At 48.8% G+C, this 16,705-nt stretch overlaps 1 protein-coding gene across 1 annotated transcript in view; it reads left to right on the forward strand.

Annotated features, from left to right (window-relative positions):
- Positions 1 to 16,705, forward strand: part of COPA (COPI coat complex subunit alpha) — a 62,058-nt gene that overhangs the window by 7,243 nt on the left and 38,110 nt on the right. Inside the window, exons 4-12 of the mRNA XM_070951304.1 lie at positions 1,596 to 1,676; positions 1,828 to 1,904; positions 2,674 to 2,783; positions 7,726 to 7,835; positions 8,636 to 8,735; positions 9,938 to 10,073; positions 11,283 to 11,365; positions 12,787 to 12,937; positions 16,350 to 16,416. Coding sequence (XP_070807405.1) covers positions 1,596 to 1,676; positions 1,828 to 1,904; positions 2,674 to 2,783; positions 7,726 to 7,835; positions 8,636 to 8,735; positions 9,938 to 10,073; positions 11,283 to 11,365; positions 12,787 to 12,937; positions 16,350 to 16,416 — 915 coding nt within the window. The remainder of the gene's footprint in view (positions 1 to 1,595; positions 1,677 to 1,827; positions 1,905 to 2,673; positions 2,784 to 7,725; positions 7,836 to 8,635; positions 8,736 to 9,937; positions 10,074 to 11,282; positions 11,366 to 12,786; positions 12,938 to 16,349; positions 16,417 to 16,705) is intronic.

Genomic DNA, 16,705 nt, shown 5'->3' on the forward strand with positions numbered 1-16,705 from the left:
CGTATTCTGTGCTGTTGAAGCCATTTTTTTGTTGAATTACTTGTATGCTTTGGATCATTGTCCTGTTGCATCACCCATCCTCTGCAGAGCATCAGTTGGCGGACAGATGGTCGTACGTTTTCCTGCAAAATATCTTGATAAAACTCTGGAATTCATTTTCCCATCAATGACAACAATCCGTCCAGGCCCTGAGGCAGCAAAGCAGCCCCAAACCATGATGCTCCCTCCGCCATGTTTTACAGTGGGGATGAGGTTTTGATGTTGGTGTGCTGTGCCTTTTTTCTCCACACATAGTGTTGTGTGTTCTTCCCAAACAACTCAGTTTTGGTTTCATCTGTCCACAGTATATTTTGCCAGTAGTGCTGTGGAACATCCAGGTGCTCTTTTGCAAACTTCAAACGTGCTGCAATATTTTTTTTGGACAGCAATGGCTTCCTCCGTGGTGTCCTCCCATGTATTCCATTCTTGTTTAATGTTTTTCTTATTGTAGATGTGTCAACAAAAATGTTAGCATGTGCCAGAGATTTCTGTAGGTCTTTAGCTGACACTCTAGGATTCTTCTTTACCTCATGAAGCATTCTGTGCTGTGCTCTTGCAGTCATTTTTACAGGACGACCACACCTAGGGAGAGTAGCAACAGTGCTAAACTTTCTCCATTTGTAGACAGTCTGTTTTACTGTGGACACATGAACATCAAGGCTTTTGGAGATACTTTTGTAACCCTTTCCAGCTTCATGCAAGTCAACAATTCTTGATCGTAGGTCTTTTGAGAGTTCTTTTCTGCGAGGCATGGTTCACATCAGACAGTGCTTCTTGTAACCAGTAAACCCAAAACAGGTGTGTGTTTTTAAAGGGCAGGACAGCTGTCAGCAACACATCCAATATCACACTGATTGGAGTCAAGGTGGCTCACTCCTGGCTCCAATTAGCTCTTGGAGAAGTCATTAGGCTAGGGACTCACATACTTTTTCCTCCCTGCACTGTGAATGTTTACATGTTATGTTCAATTAAACCATGGCAACATCTAATGTTTGTGTAGTATTATTTTAAGCAGACTGTGTTTTTCTATTGTTGTGACTTAGATGAAGTTCAGAGCACATTTTATGACCAATTCATGCAAAACTCCACGTATTCCCAAGGGGTTTATATACTTTTTCTTGCAACTGTAACACATGAGGTAAATATACAATACCAAAAGCAGGTTTTCCAACGTGGTAGTAAATACAAGCAAAACACAAGCAGAGGAGAGGCGTTTCAGTTTTGAGCAGCAGACTAATTTAGAGCTCAGCACAGACTCAGAGCTGCAGAGCTAAGCCACACCCAGGCTCCTTGCTGTCTCTTCCTTGTTGCTCACACAGCAAATCCTGTTTCAGTTTCCCAACAGCCTTCAACTCTCTCACACACTGACAGGACACTAGCCAGATGAATACCAATGAATGGTGGTAGGCAGAGGCAGATTTTTTTTTTCCTCCCCAAAAACTAAGGTGCATTTTATGCTCCGGAATGTCTTATACCCCGAAAAATACAGTAATTAAATAATGAAGAAACGGCAATCTAGGATTCACTCTGTTCACGTCTCTGCTTTTCTCCTCAAGGTCTGGAATTACAAACTGCGCCGTTGTCTCTTCACTCTGCTGGGGCACCTGGATTACATCCGCACCACCTTCTTTCACCACGTGAGTCCAGTTGAGGCTGCCGTCCTGTTTATGCCATTTTCTCCCTGAGCTGAGCTGCTGCGTTTCAGAAAGCACCAGAGGCTGGGAGGCTCCCTTGCTGCGGTCCTGCCTGCTGACCGAAAGAAAACCGCCTCCTGTCCCTTCTTTCTAGGAATATCCCTGGATCCTCAGTGCGTCCGATGACCAGACCATCCGGGTGTGGAACTGGCAGTCCAGAACCTGCGTTTGGTAACCTTCAGCCCCAAACAATCATTTCCAAATTAAAATTGTTTTTGTTTTGTGGTTCGCGGATGTTTCTCTTGCCCCCTCCGGCTGTTGTTGGTCAGCACATCACATGTCCTAAACAGCAGAGTGCTTGTGTGAGGACTGCAACTAGGGAGGGTGAAAATGTGTTAATACCACTTGGTAAGGCCCTGGTAAGGCCACACCTAGAGTATTGCATCCAGTCTTGGCTGCCATAATGTAAAACGTTTGTTGAGACTCTAGAAAGAGTGCAGAGAAGAGCAACAAAGAGTGATGCTGGTGAGCCAATTGCCAAGTTCCCAAAATGCAGTCACATCACTGTCTGGGGTAGGGAGGTGGGATGCAGCCATTGTAACTCTGGGACCTGGTCATAAGTAGCTCTTAAGATATCCGTCATAACGTTGACCGACTGCTTAGCAACCAGTCAGTAAATGAGGACTGCCTCTACTACCTTAGCTTTCCTAACACTCCTTTCCAGTGTCCAGAGCTTACCAGGTGTACGGTCTGACCTGCAGCTGTTTTGAAGGGAACTCCCAAGGATGTGAGGTCCTTGGTGCTCCCTGAGCTTGGTGGTTTTCATGAGCAATGTTTCCTTGTTTTGCTAATGAAACATCTGGAAGAGTACAGCCAAGATCAAAGAACACCAAGGACCCCACAGTTCAATTCTGAACTACAAAATGTTCTCTTCTATTCATGATGTTTGCCTTGAATCTCAAGAGGACCAATTGCTGCATTTTTTCCCCTTTCTGTCTAGCGTATTGACCGGACATAACCATTATGTGATGTGCGCCCAGTTCCATCCTTCTGAGGACCTGGTCGTGTCTGCCAGTTTGGACCAGACTGTGCGAGTTTGGGATATTTCTGGTGAGCTGCTCAGGTCAAGGGGGGTATCCAGCAGCGGGACTGTGCTAAGAACTGCAGTTGCTGTGAAACCAGAGCGAGACTGGAGCGAAAGAGAAACCGGAGGGGAGATTGACAGCAGGGGTATAGCAGGGCTCCCAAATTAGCTAGAGGCTGGAGTTTTACTGAACTTCCTTTCTTGACCCTGTGGGAGGGGTTGGTGAGCCCCCTCAATGTTAGGAAACTTACATTTCTCACTGATTGTAGGATGACCGCTCTCCAATTCACGATGAAACAGATTTTAAAAAGACGGAGTGTGTGTGAAGAAGGAAATAGGAGTTCAGATGTAGAGTAAAAAAAGTGAAAAAATGGGGGTGGGCAGTCTAGAGGGGGAGAGAAAAATGGTAGATCTTTTAGAAATACCTCTCTTTTTTTCTGCACTGTTAACTATAGAGCTTTCTATCAGGAAGAGATTCTGGTTAAACCAGTCTTCCCGAAACTTGGCCATTTTAATGTATGTGGATGTCAGTTCCCAAAATTCCCCCAGCTAGCATGAATTCTGGGAGTTAAAATCCACGGACCTTAAAATCACCAAGTTTGCGAAACAACACCAGGTAACGCAGACAATAAACTCCACTGTCCTGAGTGATATGTAAGATGGCTGGGTGGATTTGTCTGGTGGGAAAACTTTGTCCCTGTGTCAAAGGAGGATGGAAGATATTCTGAAGTTGATCTCCTTTTGGTCAACATTTGTCCAGAATGGCATGGGATCTTCTGCTTGAGCAGGGGGTTGGACTAGAAGACCTCCAAGGTCCCTTCCACCTCTACTACTCTGTATTCCTTTGATCAGCAACAGCCCCAGACTTAGACTGTGGTGCAGTCTTGTGGAGACAGAGCCTATAGGCCTTTTGGCTTCGACATCTGTTGCGCCTGGAGGTTTCCAGGATGGGTCCAGCTCTTCTTGAGAGGACAGTGTTCTCTTAACAGTGTCAGAGAAGAGTTGAAATCAGATTGCTGGAGAGGACCCTGGCTGGCCTGGTTTCCCAGGGATATGTGAGCACCCAGAATGCTCAGCGAATCTAAGCGTGGGAACTACCAACCATGGCAATTTCCAGGTGGGTGGACGGACTTCAGCTCCCAAAATTCTCATCAATGATTATGCTGTAGATTAGAATTCTGGGATTTGAAGTTGCCAAGTTTGGGAAATGCTGTGTTGTGGCCTGTCGGTGGCTGGCCCCTCCAGCAGCCGAATCGGAGGAGGAGGAGGAGGCGTGGGAATCAGGGTCAGCCTCAAGGCAACCTGGGAGCTCCCAGGGGGAAGAGGGAATAATGGAGCTGGCAGAGAGAGAGAGAGAGGCAGAGGCTGAGCCTGGGCCGTCCATCAGCCCTCAGATGGAGAGTCAGCAGCCCCCAGGTTTAGAGGTGGCTGATGAGGAAGAGGAGGAACAGCTGGGTCCAGTGCCTGACATGCAGATGCACAGAAGGCAGAGGAGAGGAGAGCAGTGGAAATCTATGGGCCGATCCTTGGGACGGAAGAGCCACCGCTAGCAAAGCCCCACCCTAGCTGTGAGGATAAAAGGCAGGGGGCGGAGATGAATAGACGGGGCAGACAACTATTCCTCTCCCTATCGGACGGACTTGTTAGCCTGCGGTGAGAGAGAAACTTTTTGCCGGGGCTGCTGGTGCTCCTAATAAAGGAATCTTTGAGTTCACTGCAGAGGGTTGGTTGTGTTGGGGGAGCTGGGTCAGAACGTGCTGATTTAGAGGGAAGGAGATTTAGTCCTCGGTGAGTTTGTGTGTGTGTGTGAGCTGCCTGCTGCTTTCTCAACTGCAGTTCTTGGCCTAGTGGGTTGCTGGGGTTTTTGTGGCACACATTCAGAGATGACCCAGCTGTGTCGGGGGAGGGGAGGGGGTGGCGAAGAGGCTGCGCTTGGCATGAGTCCGTCGCTTCCTCTGCCAGCACCCATGCGGTGAGCTTTGCCGGTTCTCTCAGCAGAGCCCAAATCCCTGAAATGGCTTCAAAGGCCTGGAAATGTTTCCCGGGGTTTTCGCACTTCTGGAGTTGCTGAATTGATGGATGCTTTCACGGTCTTTGCACCCCGAACTGGGTTCAACCGAGAGTATCCATACAGCAGCTCTTCTAAAAAGTCTCTTTGGAGTTTTCCAGTCATCCAGGTCATGGTTGTCCCAAAGGTTTCGCTCCTCATCCGAGAAAGTTCTTCAGTTCTGAAGCTTCTGGAACTGAAGAAGCTCCTTAGATGAGAAGTGAAATGTCTTCAAGAAAAAGCAAAGTCCAGTTTGGGACAGCGTCTCTTCTAAGCAGGAAGGTCTTGTGTGAAAATCAGCTTGATAGAAGCTTCCTATAATTTTAATTCCTGGCTAAATAAAGCTGGAAGCATCACCGTTTCTGCTAACGGTGGTTTTGGGACTGAGTCTCAACCATGTGATTCACTTAACGACGGCAGTAAAAATGGTAAAGATAAAATCAGATCAACTCATGTGATGATTCCACTTACGACTGGACAAACTTACGATGGAAATTCTAGTTCCAATTGTGATTGTAAGTTGACGGCTGCCTATAATTTTTTTCAGCTAAGTTAGCATCAGGATGGGGGGGGGCACAACCCAACCCTATCGGAACCTGTAAAATTACTGCCAATTGGCAACACTGAATGAGCTGGGGAGTTTTAAAAACCATCCAGTGGAAGCCGCTCCATTTAGGGTGTTTCATCATTACGTTTCACTCGATGGTTTCCTCTGGGCCTCGTTTCCTGACATGCCGTTCGACAACCACCAAAAGGGTTGATGCCCTCCTTTTAGGATACAGGTAGTTCTCAACTTACAACCACAACTGAGCCCAATGTTTCTGCTGCAAAGCGAGACATTTGTTAAGTGAGTTTTGCCCCCATTTTACGACTTTTTCTGCCACAGTTGTTAAGTGAATGTGGCTTCCCCATTGACTTTGCTTGTCAGAAGGTTGCAAAAGGGGACCACGTGACAACCCCCCCACCCCCGGGATGTTGCAACCGTCATAAACGTGAGTCAGTTGCCAAGACTGCGTGACTGTGGAGATGCTGCGAACGGTCGTAATGTGAAAAAATGGTCCCAAGTGACTTTTTTTCCAGTGCCTTGCAACTTCAGTCATTAAATGAATGGTTGTAAATTGAGGACTATCTGTATTTTATTCTGCAGTAAAAAAGCTACTCTCTTGGATTCATGGCACTTTGCGCCCCATTCTGAAGTCTCTTGAGATTTCCAAAACTTTCGGTCTATCTTGACAAAAGAGACCAGTTAGAACAGAGTTCCCCAACGTTTCCGGGTTGGCGGCCAGGAGCGGGGGAAGGAGGGGATGATTTTGTGTGCGTGTACGTGCATGTGTGCCCACGACATTCATGGCGATGCTCGCACAAGGGGAGATGTGTGCACGCTAAAGCACCCACCGCACACGCACTGGCCAGCCCCTCACGCGTCCCAGTGGCAATTGTCCCGTGACCTGGTAGTGGGCCATGGGCCACAGGTTGGGGATCCCTGAGTTAGACGATTGCAATGGCCCAGACCAGCTCTCCACTTCACTCGTAGGGGGGGGGCTGCTCCTGCTGAGAGAGACGGTAAAGAAAACCAATTTGAGTCTGTCTTCCGGGGGCCTTTTGCATGCAAAATTGTATGCAACATAATGATGAAGCCGTTTGCTTGTCAAACTAACTGTGACTTTCCAGGATTGGTGAAATAACCTCTTTTAACTCTCTGCATTCTTTCCTCTAATCCCGAAGTTGGTCCTTCCCTTGAGTGGGAAGACAGGCGGAGTGACATCCCAGCTGTTAAAACAAGCAGGGTGGTTTCCTTCGTAACAAAACGGCTGGACCTCCGTGGCTGCGATCTTAACCGAGAGCTTCTGGTCCTGAAGATCTGGGCTTGGCGTCATTCGCTTAGGCTGGGAAAGAGGGACGTCCTGCAAGCTGGGCATTATGGGGCAGGGGTGCCCAATCTTGGCCGCTTGAAGACTTGTGGGCTTCAACTCCCCGCTTGGCTGGCTGGGGGAATTCTGGGAAGTCTCCCAAGTGGCCATGGTTGGACCCCCCGGACCCCCCAAATAACAAAAGGAGCCTGGTGGGGTGTGGCCTAACTCTCTGTCTGGCCTCTAACCTTCTGCTTTGGTCTGAGATTTTAGCATTGCTTTTAACATCCTCTGACTATCTACAGGCCTGGCTCATCCGTCTCCTCTTAACAGCTCCACCCCTGTCTAATTTCTTCCCGTCCCCCCTGTCCTCCGCCTTGTATCTGCCCCTTTTTCTCTCTCTCCTCTCTCCCTCCTCGTTCATCCAACCCCCACCCCCACATGCCAGAGCTGGTTCATTCTGTACGTGTCTCCATTCCCTCTTGATTTGTGTAGTAACCTCAGAAATTTTCCATCCGTTGCTCAGTTCTCTCGGATCAACCTGACAGCTTTTACGTGCCTTGATTTCTCCCGGAGCAGGTATCTGTGTGGTTCCTCCTACTCTTGACTCTGCTTCCCTGTGGATCCTGGATTTGCACAATCCCTTCTTGGAAGGGCCTCTGATACATTCACCTCCACCATCATGTTCACAGTAAACCCTTTCCTTCTCTTTTTTTCTCCTCTCAATGTCTGGAAGCTTCGTTGCGCTTGGTAGCCATCAACTGCCCATAGTGGTTTATCTTTTCAGCCTCCTTCTCCAGGGGATTCAACCTCACTTGAGCCTAAATTGGGGGCTTCCCTTTCCTGATTGCAGGGGTTGAGTGGCTTTGCTTGGTGAATTTCAAATCCACTTAGAAACCCCTTTTCCCTTGGACAGAGGTTCATTCAAGCGATTCAGTCGGGGACCTCTCTTCTCCATTGTCTGTTCAGAAAGAAAATGAGTATTTCCTTCCATCCTTCGCTGCTTTCATCTTTATTTATTAACGTGATCTTTACTTCCTCTGCCCCACAAATTCCCTCTCCTGCCCCAAGGTCTAAGAAAGAAGAATTTATCTCCTGGAGCTGTGGAGTCCGAGGTCCGGGGCATCACCGGCGTGGACCTTTTTGGCACCACGGACGCTGTGGTGAAGCACGTCCTTGAGGTACTCTGGGGTTGGAGATGGGGTGGGTGGGGGAGGAGGAGGAGGAGGAGGGTACCCTCCTGTTAGAATTATTTATATATAAAAAAGCGAAAACCACTCACGCATCATCACGAAATCTCCAGAACCGTAAAGCCTACAAACTTGAAATTTGCCACGTATGTTCCTCTTGGCTTCTAGGTGCTCACTAAGAAATAATTTTTCGAAATGACCATCAGAGCATTTGTATTTCCTATATTATTATTATAACATGCTCTGATGCTAATTAGTTAAACGTTCTACTCCCCCTCCCGATTTGAAAATAACTCTGGAGAGAATGGGATAGCATAGAACAGGCTTCTGTGGGGCACGGCTGAGGGAGAGAAGGTGAGAGGAGAGGCCTCGTAACTACTCATTCATTTTCAAGCTGTAAGCGTTGATTTATGAAGCCCGATCACATAGTTCCGTAGCGAAGCACGGATATCTGGCTAGTTGGGAAATAAAAGGAATCGTTGACAGACCTTTTTTGAGTGATTGACGTTAGGGGTGGACCTCAAAGGCTGATCAGGAATCCAGCTGTGTTGGTACCAACCCATTTGGTAGGGCATCTGCACACCTGCAGTTTTGGGGAGAAGATGAACTCAAGGTCTTAGACCAGGGGTGTCTCACAGCGGCCATTTTAAGATTTTTGCCCGAATTCTCCAGCCGGCAGCGATAACTGCGTATCTTACGTAGCAATCCTGCTTTGCAGCACAGTTTATGAGATCTGCTCCCCCATCCAACACCCTTATTTTGAAGCTCTCTTTCTGTGTATCTTGTTTTAGGGACACGATCGTGGAGTCAACTGGGCGGCTTTCCACCCCACCATGCCCCTCATTGTCTCGGGGGCTGATGACCGGCAAGTCAAGATCTGGAGGATGAACGGTAAGCCCCTGTCATCATCACCCCCCCCCCCCTTTTTCCCCCCCAAAGTGCAGAACGTAAGGCTCCAGATCTGTGGGCACGTCTGCCCTTCGCCACTCAGCTGGGCTCTTGCCTCGTTTCAGTCTCAAGAGAGTCTGGGGATTTGGGCATTCGGCCGTGGTCTGCGTGAGGAGGAGGAGGAGGAGGAGGAGGGCTCAGCTGCTGCAGAACAAACCTGGTCTGGTGTTGGGGGTGGGTGGGGGAAAAACCAAACACTGCAAAATTAGTTTTTCTGCTCCCCAAAAGCATGTGAAGGTAGCCTTCGACTTAAGAACCTCTGTTTGAAGTTACAACGGCACTGAAAAAAAATAGCTTACAGGCCAGTCCTCACCCTTACGACTATCACAATGTCCCCAGTGGTCATGTGGTTGCCGTCTGTGAGTTTCCCAGCTGGCTTCCGACAAGCAAACTCCGTGGGGAAGGTCCCAGGCTGTGGTTCCAGGATGGCTGATTAACCAGGGTGAAGGTGGTAAAGTCTGTTTTTCAGTCTCTGTATTGTGGTTGTAAGTCAAGGTCCACCTGTAGGAGCTGCTTGTGCTACAGGCAGCCCTTGACTTACGACCACAATTGAACTCCAAATCTCCATTGCTGTGGGGTTTGCTCCACCTTAACGACCCTCTTTTGGTGCAGTTGTTAAGCGAATCAGATGGTCATTAAGCGAACCCAGCTTCCTCCATTGAGTTTGCTGGCTGGAGGCTGCCTGGGCTGCCGTGCCAGTTGTTGAGTGCCCCAATTTTGATCACGTGACTGTGGGAGAATGCTGAACACCAATCCTAAATTAGTTTTCTCAGTGCTGTTGTAACTTAGAATGGGGGGGATAAGTTGAAGACTACCTGTACTGGAATTGAAAGCATGGAAGGAAGGAACTCTGCCCAAAACTTGTCCTTCTCCTTTATGGCAGGGGTTTCCAACCAGCTGGTGGCTGGGGAACTCTGGGAGTTGAAGTCCGCCAGGCTTAAAGTTGCCAAGGCTGGAGACCCCTGCTTTATGGAATCCGGAAGTCCTGCAGAAGTAGCGGGCAGGGCAGGATGGGGGTTCCCACGTCCCTCTTACCAGAACTGTCCAACATAGCTTCCCAACTGCTGGGCATCACAGCCCTTCTTTGCCTTTCCCTTCACGGTCTTCTACTTCCCACTGACCGCTGTCCTTCCCTCCCCCGTCAGAGTCCAAAGCCTGGGAGGTGGACACCTGCCGCGGCCATTACAACAATGTTTCCTGCGCCGTCTTCCACCCTCGGCAGGAGCTCATCCTGAGCAATTCGGAGGACAAGAGCATCCGAGTCTGGGATATGTCCAAACGGTAAGCGCCCTTTGCATCCGGGCCCTCTCCCCCGTGCCATCCCATCCCATGGGGACCCCAAACTGCTGGACTACTTGGGATCTGCAGGTGGACTTAGCAGAAGAGGGCCTCTGGGCAAAGAGCCGGTGGCTGTTCAGCTGTGAGTAGCGATCGGGTGGGTAGTGAATGGGGAAGTGGTTAAGGTGCTGGCCTAGAAACTAGGAGACGGTGAGTTCTAGTCCTGCCCATTCACCAGGAGATAGTGAGTTGCAGTCCTGTTTTTGGCATGACAGCCAGCTGGGTGACTTTCAGCCACTCACCAAGAGATGACTAGGAGACTGTGACTTCTTCTCCTGCCTTGGACATGAAATCCCAGCGATTCCCTTTGCCCCTTGCCCTTCAGCTTGGCCTATTTGCCGAGAAACCGTTTATTTCACCCCACCACCATTGCCTCCACACCTGGACTCCGAGCTGATTCCTCATGGGCAGTTCGGCTGCTGCCTGCCCCCGATCCTGTCTGCTTGATGCCGAACGGGCAGTTTGGCTGCCTCCCCGCCACCGTGCGCCACCCTCTTGCCCCCTCCCTCACTACCAGGAGCTGCACACAGACAGTGTTTGCCTGCCTGCCTCCCACTTGGTCTCTTCCGTACCTTGTCAGCAATTATATCCCCCTTCCAGCCCCCTTGGTCACTCTTCCCAGCCCCATCGTTGCCACCTGCCACTCGATTGGCTGGCGGCTTTTTATCCTGTGGAATGAAACTCCGGGACAAACGGTGTCTCGGCGAATGGGCCGAGCCGAAGGGCCAGAGGCCCATTGGCCAGGGAGAATTGCCGGGGAAGGGCCAGCGGAGGAGGAAAGCTGACTGGGAATGGGCTGAGGCTGGAGGCGAAGGAGACACGGTCAAGGGTGGGAGCCTGAAGGTCCTAGACCCACCAGGAGATGGTGACTTCTAGTCCCACGTTAGGCCTGAAAGCCGACTGGGTGACTTTGGGTCCAGATATCTTTAAAAGTGGCTAATTTTGAGAAACACTTGATCAAGATCAGTTTCCAGCCCTTGAATCCTGAAACTTCATTGGCTTTCGAGACCGTCATTCCCCCCATAGATCTGGAGATGCTAATGGATGCTCTTGGTCCGTCTTCTTTGCTCCTCCTTTTATCCATCCCTAAATCCCAAGCCAAACCATTCACTGCCAGTTTGTTTTTCTCTGCTTCCTTCCCTCCATCGCCAGAACGGGCGTTCAGACCTTCCGCAGGGATCACGACCGCTTCTGGGTGTTGGCAGCTCATCCGAATCTCAACCTCTTCGCGGCAGGTAAAGGATCTGTGGGTGGCCCTCAGGTGGGGCGGTGAGCCTGAAAGGGAAGTCCGGGGGGGGTTGCCACACCTGTTCCCCACATTACAGAAGTCCTCGACTGAACAACCATTTGTTTAGTGACCAGAGTTATGACGGCGCTGAATAACTGGAACTTGCTCTTACGACCTGGTGCCTAGCAACCGCCCACATTTATGACGGTTGCAGCGTCCCATGTCCTGTAATCATCGTTCGTAACCTTCCCAGCCAACTGACAACGTCAATGAGGACACTGGCAAAAAAGGTTGCAAGTTGCAGTCACATGATGTCTCATTTTACAACGCTGGCAAAAAAAGGATGTAAAATCAAGTGTGGTCACATGATGCCTCACTTAATGACTCTAACCCAAATATTCCTGTACAATTGTGGTTTGTAAATCGAGGGCTACCTGAGGAAGAGGAGGACTCGGGGGTCCTTGTTGCTCTCTGAGCTTGGTCATTTCCTTGCAGACATTTCATTACCTTACTAGGTAACATCATCAATGCTAGAAAGGAGAGGGGCTTCCTCTCTGCCCTGTCAGTATTGTTCAGGGTGTCCTTGGTTTTTTGGTTAGACTGTTATTTACTATTCGGTTGTTTATCGGATCTGGTAGTTCCTTGATTGGGGAAATATCTCCAGCTCCCAGAACATGACAAACCCTCTGTATTTAAATCAATGATCCCTTTATTAGGAGCGCCAGCAGCCCCGGCAAAAAGTTTCTCTCTCAATGCTGGCTAACAAGTCCGTCCGGCAGGGAGATGAATAGTTGTCTGCCCCATCTATTCCTCTCCGCCCTCTGCCTTTTATCCCCAGAGCTAGGGTGGGGCTTCACTAACAGCAGTGGCTCTTCCGTCCCAAGGACCGGCCCATAGATTTCCACTGCTCTCCTCTCCTCTGCCTTCTGCGCATCCACACATCAGGCACTGGACCCAGCTGTTCCTCCTCTTCCTCATCAGCCACCTCCAGACCTGGGGGCTGTTGACTCTCCATCTGAGGGCTGACGGACGGCCCAGGCTCAGCCTCTGCCTCTCTCTCTCTCTCTGCCAGCTCCATTCCCTCCTCCCCCTCGGAGCTCCCAAGTTGCCCTGATGCTGACCCTGACTCCCACACTACGCCTCCTCCTCCTCCTCTTTTGATTCGGCTGCTGGAGGGGCCAGAGGGTGACAAGCCACAACAAAGTGTTTACTGCTGACGCCTCTTCCCTCCCAGCATGGGTGATTTTATCTTGTTTGGGTAATGAAATGTCGGCTAGCAAACAGCCAAGCTCAGAGAGCACCAAGGGCCCCCCGCAAACCTGGCTGAAGGGACTCATGAAGGCTGTTGTGTTCCTTACGTAAAGCGGCAGCCATTCACGGCCCTTCTGGAAGTTTCTATGGTTGTTGGAAGCTCCTGTTGTTCTCCAGGTCACGACGGAGGGATGATCGTCTTCAAGCTGGAGCGCGAGAGGCCGGCTTACGCCGTGCATGGCAACATGCTCTACTACGTCAAGGACCGCTTCCTCCGCCAGCTGGACTTCAACAGCTCCAAAGATGTGGCCGTGATGCAGTTGAGAAGGTGAGGGGGAGGGGCGTCTTTCCTTCCTTCCTTCCTTCGTCAGGGGTCTTCCTCCTCCCTTGAGGACAGAGGAGGGGGATTCCCTGCCCCCTTTTCTGCCCTTTTGTTTCCCATTCTTTTCGCCCGTCTGGGACCCTCCTTGCGCCTTGATGAGTAGAAGGTGAGTAGAATTTCCAGCTGCTGGGATATAGAATGCAAGTAGTCCTTGACCTACGTCAGTTCATTTAGTGACCGTTCAAAGTTACAACAGCAATGGGAAAAGTGACTTATGACCATTTTTCACACTTACAACCGTTGCAACATCCCCAGGGTCACACGATTTACATTTGGATGCTTGACAACAACTCAACATTTATGACGGTCACAGCATTCTGGAGTCCTGTGACTCCCTTTTGTGACCTGACAAGGGAAGCCAATGGAGAAGCCAGATTCACTTAACGACCAGGTTACTATCTTAGCAATGGCAGTGATTCATTTAACAGCTGTGGCAAGGGAAGTCGTAAAATGGGACAAAACTCATTTAACAAATGTCTCACTTAGGAAGGTAAATTTTGGGCTCAGTTGTCGTAACCTGAGGACTAATGCATAAAAAATAGTCTTGCAGGACTTTGACTCAGAATGACTCAGTCTGGAATTAAGGCATTTTGTAACAGAAGGAGGAACAGACAGAGAAAAGAAAATGATAAAACCACAGACAAAAATGCCGTGTATTGCAGCATGTATTGCAAGTAGTCCTCAACTTATGGCCATAATGGAGCTGGCCTGCTTATGGTCATAAGTCATGACAGTGTATAAAGCTGGTCGTCCTGCAACCGGCTTGATTTTATGACCTTTTTTGTGGCAGTCGTTAAGTAAATCAGCAGGATTGTGAAGTGAACAGCATGATCGTTCAAACAACCCTTTTTTATTTTTGGGTGAAAATCAGATATAAATAAATGCTGTTTTAGGGCAAAAAAGGCCCTGGGATGATGCCCACAACCGTAAATATGTTCTGGTTGCTGGGGGTTAAAATGCAGCCAGGTGACCGCAGGGGGGGGGGGGGTGGCTGATGGGACTTTGGATCCTGATCATAAGATACTTTTGGAGCTTCTAAGGGCCCCTGACTGATGGTTGTAAACTTGACTTCCTTTGTTTAATGGCAGGCTTTAGGGTTAGGCTTCAACAGCACTGAAAAAAGTGATTTATGACTTTAGCATCAGACCCCTAATTGTCTCTGTTGCTTTTCTCTGCACACCATCCGTGGAAAACCCATCCTATTCTTCCCCAAAGCAAAAAATCCAGAATTTCTATTTCCTAATTTAGGGGGGGGGGGGGGGAACCCTCTTCCATAAATAGGCGGGGAGGCAGTGCTCTCTCTCTGTGTGTGTGTACATATACACAGCACTGCTGTAATGTGTATGCATGTGTATGTGTGTATATATATGTATATGTGTGTGTGTATATATGTGTGTGTATGTATATGCATGTATATATATATGCTGTTTGTGTATGTGTGTGTGTATATGGTATATATATAGAGAGAAAGAGAGAATAGAATAGAATGCAGGATAGGATAGGATAGAACAGAATATTCTTTATTGGCCAAGTGTGATTGGACACACAAGGAATTTGTCTTTGATGCATTATTTATTTATTTATTTATTTTATTTATTTATTTTATAAAATTTGTATGCCGCCCTATCTCCAAGGACTCAGGGCGGCTCACAATGACAATCGACCAAGTGACTGTTAAAAACAAAAAATAAAAAAGTTTTTTAAAAAATTTAAAATATACTACCCCATCAGTCCAGAATGTACTTTTATGTACACTGAGAGCATGCTCTCTCAGTGTACATAAAAGAAGAAAAAAGATACATTCGTCAAGAATCATAAGGTACAAAGCTTAATGATAGTCAAAGGGTACAGATAAGCAGTCAAATCATACTAGGAAACTAAATCAAACAATTTAAAATGTAAAGATACAAGCAACAAGTAGAAAAGGAGAAGGGTAATAGGAAGGATGAGAAGAATAATAGTAACACAATCTTAGATAGATATGCATACATACACACATACACATAGTGCTGTATATGTACGGTACACATACAGAGCCTCCCTGCCTATCCACGGAAGAGGGTTTTATATTTCCCTGAACCTCCTCATCTCTGGATTGCTGTAGAAGCCCCCAGAGGACGGCAGCTGAAAGGCAATGAGGGAGGGTGGGCCAGGCTGGAGGAAGAGCAGATGCTTAAGCGGTTCTGAGTAGGCAGATGGGAGCCCAGCTGAGGCTCGGGTCTGGCTCCGTGCCCCCCGTCCTCTTCCCCGGCCAACCAGGAGATGCTCTTTCTGGAGCGTGTTCAGCCCAGGGGGCTTTGTCCTCCTTCCCTTCCCAACATTCTGTTTGGGTGGGGGTCCCCTAAAATTGTCAGTCTATCTTGGGGAGACGAGAGCGCAGATTTATGACTTATTTGTTTATTAAACTTTTATGCTGCCTGTCTTGCCTAGAAGCAATTCTAGGCTGCTTACAAATTAAAAACAACAAAACGAAACATTTTAAACATTAAAACCATAAAGATTAACAGTAACATTGAGTTAAAATTGACAAAAGATGGGCAGGAAGGGAGCCTTCTGCCTAGCTGTGTGTGTGTGTCTTAGTTCATTAAGCACATTCAGAGTGACACCTCCCCATCATGACCTCCGGCCTGTTCTGACCCAGCTCCCCAAACACAACAAACCCTCTGAAGTGAACTCAAAGATTGCTTTTCTAGGAGCGCCAGCAGCCCCAGCAAAAAGTTTCTCTCTCACCGCAGGCTAACAAGTCTGTCCTGCAGATGAATAGTTGTCTGCCCCGTCTATTCATCTCCGCCTCCTGCCTTTTATCCCCAGAGCTAGGGTGGGGCTTCACTAGCAGTGGTGGCTCTTCCGTCCCAAGGACCGGCCCATAGATTTCCACTGCTCTCCTCTCCTCTGCCTTCTGCGCATTCATGCGTCAGGCACCGGACCCAGCTGTTCTTTCTCTTCCTCATCAGCCACCTCCAGACCTGGGGGCTGTTGACTCTCCATCTGAGGGCTGACGGACGGCCCAGGCTCAGCCTCTGTCTCTGTCTCTCCCTCTGCCAGCTCCATTCCCTCTTCCCCCTTGGAGCTCTCAGGCTGCCCTGATGCTGGCCCTGACTTCCACGCCTCGTCTTCCTCCTCTGATTCGGCTACTGGAGGTTTTTAAGAAGAGATTGGACAGCCACTTATCTGGAATGGTCTAGGGTCTCCTGATTGTACAGGGGGTTGGCTAGATGACCTCTGAATCCCGTATAACTGTGTTACTCTGTTCAGTTCTAAATTGGCATCTTGAGGCCCGTGCTCCCACCTAGAGCAGGCTCCACTTCTGACCTTCGTCTCCTCTCTCTCTCTCTCTCTCTCTCTTTCTCTCCTATAGTGGCTCCAAGTTTCCCGTCTTCAACATGTCCTACAACCCAGCTGAGAATGCTGTGCTCCTCTGTACGGTAGGTGGGAGACATCCGGCTGGACAAGATGGCTTAACAACTGTCTTGGTCAGCACTGTAAATGTTTGCCTGAATTGTGGTCAGGACAAGTTGCCCTGTCCAAGCATTCTTCTCTAGGCAGGAGTTCTCTGAATTGGATGGACTACAACTCTCAAGAGCTCCGGCTTTTTGAAGATTTGAGATCCTCCTCCACCTTTTTCAAAACTTACGTGACCTTCATTCTCCAATCCAAGTGGATTATATTTTTCTGCAAAATATGGATAATAAATTCATTAACGGAAATCGGCAA

Source organism: Pituophis catenifer, unplaced genomic scaffold, assembly GCF_029215685.1.
Source record: "Pituophis catenifer annectens isolate HBS135680 unplaced genomic scaffold, rPitCat1.0.hap2 SCAF_10, whole genome shotgun sequence".
In the NCBI taxonomy this organism is placed as follows: domain Eukaryota; kingdom Metazoa; phylum Chordata; class Lepidosauria; order Squamata; family Colubridae; genus Pituophis; species Pituophis catenifer.